The sequence below is a fragment of the Gekko japonicus genome, unplaced genomic scaffold (assembly GCF_001447785.1).
Source record: "Gekko japonicus isolate JY-2015 unplaced genomic scaffold, Gekko_japonicus_V1.1 scaffold1406, whole genome shotgun sequence".
NCBI lineage: Eukaryota > Metazoa > Chordata > Lepidosauria > Squamata > Gekkonidae > Gekko > Gekko japonicus.
Genome location: NW_015160254.1, coordinates 174,681 through 183,907, shown reverse-complemented (window position 1 = coordinate 183,907; position 9,227 = coordinate 174,681). Strand labels below are relative to the sequence as shown.

The following is a 9,227-nucleotide window of genomic DNA, read 5'->3' as shown; positions in this document are numbered from 1 at the left end:
GTACTTGTTATCATAGACCCACTGCCCATGTTTTGACTTTTTAACTCTCCTGCCAAAAAAAAGGCGGCAGTTCTAGCGTTTTATGAAGTATCTCCCTAGCCCCACATTTTCCTTGGCACCCTCCCTTCTTTATCTCCATGCCTCTGCCAGTTTGAATAAGTAGTATGTTTCTGCCTTTACTCTTCATAGCAGCACAGTCTTACCAGTGGAATTCTTAGGGTCCCCCCAACATGCAGTGTTGTCTTTGTGCATCTTGCTGGACATATTTGGTGTACTGGTTTGGTGTAGTCGTTAGTGCTTAGAGCGCGGACTCTAATCTGGGAGAACCAGGTTTGATTCCCTACTCCTCCCCATGCAGCTGCTGGGGTGACCTTGGGTCAGTCACAAGTTCTTTAGGAGCTGTTCTTTCATGAGCAGTTCTCGAAAGAGCCCTCTCAGCCCCACCTACCTCACAGGGTGTCTGTTGTGGGGAGGGGAAGGGAAAGTAGATTGTAAGGTGCTCTTGAGACTCCTTCGGGTAGTGAATGCGGGGTATAAACCCAATCTCCTCCTCCTCCTCCTCCTTTATACTGTTTCCTGTCTTTTCGTTATACTATCTAGTTTGGCCTGAGGAGTAGCTGCCTTAGTTTGTGACAGGCAAAATGACATTGTTGTGGCTCCTTATATTGTGGCATAAGATTTTGTAAGTCAGAGAATACGTCATCTGAGGCATATGTTATTACATTCGGTTTGCAGATATTTCCAGAGCTACCAAGAGTGTGTCTGGGAGGGGGGGATATTACAAAAAGAGATCAGATGTCCCAGTTCCTCAAGAAGAAGATGTGTTACATTACATGATCCAGTCTGAAGAGTAAATTATCAACTCTGAGTTGGTGGAGTCCACTCTCAAATGTTGATGGTTCTAAATAGTGTTTATAGAGAGCTAATCATCCCACACTGAATCCACCTCTAATAATATCAAATCTGCCTATGAATCCCAGTTCAGTAGCTTCTCACTGGAGTCTCCCTTTTCTGGTGAATTACTGCAGCCTGTAAGTCTGTGGTTGATTAGCCAGGGAGGTTGAAATGCTCCCCCATGGCTTTCTGAGAGTTTCCATTTTAACATTCAGTTTGAGCCCATTTATTCTCCGTCTCATCTGACCCGCGTAAAGGGCAGAAGGGCATCACTGGCACATTATAGCATATTATATCACATTAGAGGGTGTGCAAGTAAAAGAGTGCTTGACGGCTGATGATGTTGGGTCCTGTGATTGTGTCACTTGGGCAGATGTGAGGACAGGGTGGCTGGAGGGTCTGTTGCAGGGGCTACTCCCTGGGCTTGTGTTTCTTTTGTTGCTGGTGAGTTTACATGAACACGTTAGAACAACAGGAGATTTAAGGTGAGATGCTACCAATATGTAGATGGCACCCAGCTCTATTTCTCCTTAACAGATAGTCAGGTGGGTCTGTGGAATACCTGAGCAGGTACTTGGAGAAGGTAATGGGCCTCAGGTCTCCTTTGTGGCATGTACCGCTTTTTATTGGCTTTAGCCTTTCCTTGAGAAGTGTCATCTGTGTAATGGGGCTCAGGTCTCCTTTGTGGCACGTACCCCTTTTAATCAGCTTTAGCCTTTCCTTGAGAAGTATCCATGCTGTGATTATATCCAGGTTAAATTACTTTAATGCATTCTGTGCAGGGGATGCCAAAAACTGTCTAGAAACTTTGTCTGGTGTAAACTGCAACAGCCGGGCACAATTTCAAGGGTTGGTTAGGCAGTGGCGTGTGCTATGATGGAACTAGATTGGGGTCAGACAGAGATGGACAAAGAGGAAAATGGAAGCCGTAAGCAGTAATTTCCCAAGTGTTCCTTCTGTACCACTAGATAGACTACCTGCTGCCTCCCTGTTTCCTCTCTCTCCTTTCCACCTGTCTGTCTTCTCATCCACCTAGCAGTTCCTGCTCAGCTCAGCTTCTGCCCACTAGCTTGCCTGCCTGAACACCAGCAACCATGTTGGCCTCTTTTGCCCGTTCTTGATGGAGTGGTTCATTCCCCGCCCCCATTATACCCTCCTCCCAATGTGAAAAATGCAATCCTCAGTTGTTCCCTAGGGGGGATGTGCTCACAACTCTCCCCAGACATCTCTGCAATCCACTTGGGGGAATCTTCACAATCCACCCTCCCCCCAAAGGATGAATGAAATAGAGAATGTTGCTGGTTTCTCAGTTACTTTTTTCCTGTCCCATAGTAATTTGTCTTTTGTTGAGTCTTGGCAAGGAGAGATACCTAGTTGGGGGCAACTGTGTGTAGACTTGTCCCAAAAGTAGAGAATTGTAATGCTACTCTGGAGTGTGGTATGTGTGACCCCAGCAAGGGATTGTTGCTTGCTGCAGTGCATATTGACTTTGGAAAGGAAACATACCCATGCCAGATATTTTGTAGTGGTACCCACTACTCAAAGTGCCTACAGACTCGAGCAAAGTTGGGTATCCTTGAATTATCCTTTTGACTGAACCATGTAATGTCATACACTCTGTCCTGGAAACTACGTCTTCTGACCTCATTATGTAATCACACCCCCCCCACGCCCACAACACAATGGTAGTCACTCCATGGCTTACAGAGTGCCATGGGATTTATATTCAGAGCTTAGAAATTAAGTAGATACAATATGTCCAGAACGTAATCCTTATCCTTGGATCCTAGCAAAATGTAAGTAACTAATGCAAAGCTGGAAAAATATCTCAAATATTTTTAATTTAAGATATCTACAAGGTCTAATATCACCTTAAAACCTTAAAAGTCCCTTTTTGTAAGTGTTAATTGAGAATTTGATTTCGGTAGCTTTTAATGGTTTACATATGGATTATTGATATGTCTAATAATAAACCATCTATTTGTAGCAGTCCAAAAAGAGCAGAAGATTGTGTTTTATCGTTAAATCTATCGTTCCAATATATTATGAACAATGTCCCATTTCTTTATACATTTATTACCAGTAGATTCTGGCTTTCCATAATATGTTAGTTTAAAGAGTACAGCAAAGGTCCAAACATGCTTATAGCAGTGCATCAAAGATGGAGGGTTTGTTTTCTTCCAGCATGCAACAGTGAAAATATGGGCACAAATAATGAGGCCCAGTACAAGTTCTCAATTACTGTCCATAGCAATGTATTTAAAGGCTTTCTTATCAGAGTATCCGCGAATTTTCCGTTGAGCAGCAGTAGTTTTTCTAGTTGCTCAGAGACAGTAAGGACATGATGAACTGTTAAACTCTAGAGTGTGTGCATCTGAGTGCTGTCCTGTCCTTGCAAGAATGTCCTACCCATCAAGCTCTGTCACAAATTTGCCTCCTTTAGAGCCCTCATGGTGCACCGCTACGGAATGGCGGGAGTCCGAAGTTTGCCATGAAAACACGGCAAGCTTTTTATCTACATACAACAAAGATGACCAGGCTTGCCAGGCGACTATGTAGGGACATCTTGCGACCTTGGCATGCAGCACGTCTTCCTTACATGCCTATCAATAGCGCCGCAATCAAAGCAGAATGTGAGTCTTTACCGAGCTACGTTGTGCTGTTGACCATTTCAAGCATGTTACGTGTAAGGTGGAATGTTCTGAACAGATACTCTGATTAATGACTAAAAATATACATAAAGTGATCAGAATTATTACCGAATATTATGATTTGATACATTCCATTATTCAGTTAGTTTACTGAAACACCCCAAGAGGCTGGCTCTAGCAGTATTTTTTCTCTGTTAATATGTAAATGAAGTATTCTCTGTTACAGTATTATGTATTCCAATATTCTCAGGCACAGCTCGTTTACCAGAAGCCACCGAAAATCCGTTGTTGTTAAAGCAAGTTGTTAGAAAACCTTTAGAAGCAGTACTTCGGTATCTAGGTAAATACAATTCTGAACCATCTGCTTATTTTCTCTGTGCTTAAACTGTCTTGTAGTCTGCAGTAATTTTACAGGTGTAAACAGTTAATTTGGCTGGTTTTTTTTAATTGATATTTTATTATTTTCCAGGTAACATGCTTGCAACACGCATCTCGTACATTTTAGAACACTATACATAGTATCACATCATATTATACACAGTATCACTGGCAATGTCTGCTTAGTTTATGAGTATTGAGAAAAAGAAAAAAAAATTTCCCCCCCGTTTTTGGTTTTTGACATGTTCTATTCTTATGAAACCTGAAAACTGCATTTGTCAAAAAATCAAGACAATTTGATTATCAGTGTGAAATCTGGAATAGAGAATCTCTTTGTTTCAGCCTGTGAAGATCCTTGTTATGTTGCTTACGCCATAAGCATAGTCTGCGCCACTCCATATTTCTCTCTTTAGCTGTCTGTCTGGTTTTGTGATTTTATATGTTCACACACACACACATATACATGTGCACATATATGAGTTTACCAATGTAGGATACTTTTCTAACATGTGATGAGATGGACTGTATAGAGTTCACAAAAGCTTCATGTACAGTAAGACTTTGGTGAACAGTAAGAAGACTATTTCAGTTCCCCCTTGTACCCTTACATAGCATAAAAGGGGTGTTAGATGAAAAGATCATTGGCAGCTGTCTGGGACCCAAAGAGACAGATGGGTCAAGAAAATCAGTGTGGCTCTTTTGGCTGATCTGGCAGCTGCTGCTGCTGTACTCACAGCTCTGTCTATCATACCTCCAGTGTTTGTGCTTGCAAATCTTGTATGAGGCTGCTGAAAGTCTTTAAGCAGGACTAGGTCAGCTCTGCAACTCAGGACCATAATAGAAATGGAGAAATGAAAGTAAAGGAGTGATGTGGCTAAGGGGAAGCAAAAGTTTGAATGTATGGAAGGAAGGTATTCTATCTTCAAGATGACAGACTTGTGCTCTGTACTCTTTAATCCAGAAAGACACTCAGACTGATTTCACGCAAGAGCTGCGCCGCAGTCACGCCTCCCTTTGCCCTGCTTCTATTGGTCAATTTCCCACTCGAAGCCACACGACCGCGTTTTGACCCGCAACTTTGTCCAATTTCCCCCGCGGTTTTGAGATCCTCAAAAAACAGGATCACGAAACCGCAGGGAAAATCGGGCAAACCACGGGTCAAAACACGGCCACGCGGCTTCGAGTGGGAAGTTGACCAATAGAAGCGGGGCTCTTGTGTGAAATCGGTCTCACTTTTGCACCTTTATAACCATTATTGCAGATTAATATTCCATCACCTTGCATGTGAAGGGGATGTGTGTGGGTGGGAGGGGATCACCTTTTTACTACTTCGGTAGACAGTAAGTATTAGCATGACCATCCCCCTGCCCTTTAACAGAGATATTCTGGTCTTCTCTTAAGTACATTTTGGCTCCATTCAGGGTAGGGGTAAGGAGGAGTGAGGGCAAAACTGGAAAATAAAATGGGGGGGGGGACAGAACAATTAGAAGTTGAGGGGAGATAAGTGTTATTCACGGTCATTGACCAACACGTAAAACAATGTTACTTTGTAGCTTGGGTAAAAGATATCACATTAAAATAGGATTTTGGCTCCATCCGGGGTAGGGGTAAGGAGGAGTGAGAGCAAAACTGGAAAATAAAACGGGGGGGGGGACAGAACAATTAGAAGGTGAGGGGAGATAGATAAGTTTTATTCACGGTCATTGACCAACACGTAAAACAATGTTACTTTGTAGCTTGGGTAAAAGATATCACATTAAAATAGGAACAGAATTTTAAGACTGGTTATAAAAACACCATAAGAGCCATAATGGTTAAAATTAATAAAACTTAATCTTAATTCTCCTCTTTTCGAGCTACTATACTATTTTCTAATTTGTAGGGCAAGCCATTCGAACCTAGCCACCCGATAAGTAACTTCTGCCCGGCTATCTGATAGCAAATTTCTTAAAAGGCAAATTCTTTGCCTGCGAGAGAGAGGGAGTGTCTTAGGGAAAGGAAGAGACTCACAGATGTTATTATACGCCTTACAATCAAAAATTACATGTTCTACAGACTCAATACCATCCGCACAACAGGGGCATATCCTTTCTTCATAAGGAGTCTTGTTAAATTTTCCTTCCAGGACTGCAGATAGAAGTACATCCCAACGCATTAGGTGAGGGGAGAGAGAAATTGAAGGCAGATCATGAAAGCAAAGGAGAACAATGGGGGGGGGATCGTGGAATGAAAGGGGGTGAGGAAGAAAAATGAAGGAGAAGACACAAAGAGCCAGTACTCGTTGGAATGAAAGGAAGAGAGAAAGAGGAAAACTACTGACTGTGCCCAGCCATACTCAAAACTGGCATAAGCTTTACTTTTCAAGGAGAAAAATGAAGGGGAAGACACAAAGAGCCAGTACTCAATGGAATGAAAGGAAGAGAGAAAGAGGGAAACTACTGACTGTGCCCAGCCATAGTCAAAACTGGCATAAGCTTTACTTTTCAAAAGGCAAATTCTGGGTACAGCAATGGGTATGTTGAGAAGACCCCAGAAAAAAAAGAGGAGGCATCTGTATAGCCACATCATTTCTCATTCATGTGTGGTTCTGCTACCACTCAGGTGACGGTTCCTGGGCCAATGGGCTACTCCTTGTTTTGGGGGGTGGCAGTGATTCTTGGGCCCCATCCTGGACTTTTGTCCAGGTCCTCAGAATCACTAGGACTGCCCCTGGGGGCCAGCTGATCTTATATGAGGGGGAATTGTCTGCGTTCTTGGCTCTGCCTATTAGTAAGTGGAGGTAGCTACTAGAGATCCAGTCTGATATGCCTACTTAGAGAAAAAATAAAAAATGACCAAAACAAATCTCTTTTTTACAACTCCCCTTCCTGGGAGATTAGAGGAGGGTGGGGGAGAGCGAGGTTTTCCCCAAGCAGCAAAAAAAGGTTGTCGCAGGGCCCAGAACAGTTTGATCTCTGTCATCCCTTATGTAACGTTCAACAAACTGAAAACCAGTGAAGTAGGGTTGCCAAGTCGGTTCTACTCACCAGCAGGGGAGCGTCGGCTCGATCCGAGAGCTGTTGCAGACGCGCGTGTGTGTGTGCCGCCAGAACGTCACAGGAAGTGACGCATGATGTAGAGCACGTTGGGGGTGTGGCCCAGATAGTCAGGGGGGGAACCAGCTCCGGTGACGCAGCTTCGGGGGGCAGAGTTCCCCCCGGGGCCCGATTCCACCGCGGCAGAAATCGGGCCTCCAAAGCGGGGGTTTCCCTGCCCCCACTTGGCAGCCCTACAGTGAAGACAGATCCTGTATACCCTTGCCACAGGAAGTGGTGGTGGCTACAAGCATAGACGGCTTCAAGAGGGGATTAGATAAACTTATGGAGCAGAGGTCCATCAGTAGCTATTGGCGGCAAGGTATGGATGGAGGCAAGGTATGGAGCAGAGGTCCATCAGTAGCTATTGGCGGCAAGGTATGGATGGAACACTATGTCTGGGGCAGTGATGCTCTGTATTCTTGGTGCTTGGGGGGCAACAGTGGGAGGGCTTTTGGAGTTCTGGCCCCCCTCAGTGGACCTCCTGATGGCACCTGGGTTTTGGCCATTGTGTGACACAGAGTGTTGGACTGGGTGGGCCATTGGGCTGATCCAACATGGCCTCCCTTATGTTCTCTTATGTACTTTAACTTGCTGAGCAGCCCAAAAAAGCATAATTGGGCAGAGGAGGTGTGAAATTCTAGAGAAGACAACCCAGTGTGCCCCGCCGTCACAAACTATCCTTAGCAAGCTATTGTATAATTAAAGATCAAAACCTTAGATGGCATAAGGAAGCCATATGGCCTGAGAAGTACCTGTTTTCATTCAAGTTCTGGCACTTTAGAGGAAATATCATCATTTGCTCGGATCTTCTAAAGTCGCTGGTTATGTGGATTTCAGAAGTGCTGGTTGTTGTTCTGGTGCCTTTTCCTTCCAGTCTTGCTCTCTCAAGTTTGGACTTTTCTGCACTGAAATTGACTTAGTGTTTCAGTCCCAAGAGCTGGAGGAATTCAATAGTTTCTATGCAGCTTACCTTTGTTCCATACTAATAAGCAAGTGGATTGCCCCGCAGTGAATAGATCTTAGCCTTGCAAAATGTAGCTGTGCTTTCCCTATAAAGGTGGCCTTGTTGCTTTAAGATTTCTGGGAAATGATCCTGAGATACTGAAGTGATGCAACCATTGTACCCAATAAGGTATACAGATCTGGGAAAGAGATCAGGGAGGGGTGCAGTAAAATACTTTGGTGTTGATTGAGCGTATATTGCTTTTGCCCAGCCAGTAAATGCGTTTCCAAAGCCAAATGCTCTGTGTACTTCAAATGATATCAACAATGTTCCACCTTTTGAAAGGCATTTTTGGCATTGAAGAAGACATTTGCAGAGCTAATGTTCTTTTTCTTAGCTTCTCTGAGAGCCAGTTTAGTGTAGTGGTTAGGAGCGTGGACTCTAATCTGGGAGAACCGGGTTTGATTCCCCACTCCTCCACATGCAGCTGCTGGGGTGACCTTGGGTCAGTTACAAGTTTTTTCAGGGCTGTTCTCTCAGGAGCAGTTCTTGAAAGAGCTCTCTCAGTCCCACCTACCTCACGGGGTGTTTTTTGTGAGGGGAAGGGGAAGGGAAAGGAGACTGTAAGCTGCTCTGAGACACCTTCGAGTATTGAAGGGCAGGGTATAAATCCAATCTCTTCTTCTTCTTTATTAGTGTTAAAACTTTACTTTTGTGTTGTGTTACTGGGTGGCACTTGATAATCCATGCCTGATCTGGAGATATATATTTATTATCTGTACCCCTCAAAGGCTGCCACTGGGCCCAGGCAAGTTGCATGGTATCAAGTCATCTGGTAGCCAGTGTTCCCTCTAAGTTGAGTTAGTGTGAGTCAGCCCACAATTTTTTAGCCTCCGACTCACATGTTTTTGTCTTCACTCAGGAAGGATGGCTCCAGAGCAAATTCATTTACGCAGCGGCCAAATGGCTCGCTCACAGCTTTAATGCCAGTAGCTCACAAAGTAGAATTTTTGCTCACAAGACTCCACAGCTTAGAGGGAGCATTGCTTGTAGCCACTACTGGACCTGGGTGGATCACAAAAAACTGTGTAGTATTGAGTCACCCAGGTGGCTTATGTGAGGGCTACTATCACAAAGTAGCAAGGTGCCCGGTAATCACTGCTGTGCCTGAGTGAGTCATGCAAGTGACTCATTAGTGGTTGCTTGGTGGTTCCAGGGGTCTTTTTGTAGAAAAAGAGCTGCAGGAGCTCATTAGCATAACTTATTAGCATATGTCACACCCCC

At 44.1% G+C, this 9,227-nt stretch overlaps 1 protein-coding gene across 1 annotated transcript in view; it reads left to right on the top strand.

Moving 5' to 3' along the window:
- The window catches only part of MTA1 (metastasis associated 1), a 146,419-nt gene that overhangs the window by 69,164 nt on the left and 68,028 nt on the right, over positions 1-9,227 (top strand). Inside the window, exons 14-16 of the mRNA XM_015414367.1 lie at positions 1,465-1,477; positions 3,338-3,527; positions 3,796-3,885. Coding sequence (XP_015269853.1) covers positions 1,465-1,477; positions 3,338-3,527; positions 3,796-3,885 — 293 coding nt within the window. The remainder of the gene's footprint in view (positions 1-1,464; positions 1,478-3,337; positions 3,528-3,795; positions 3,886-9,227) is intronic.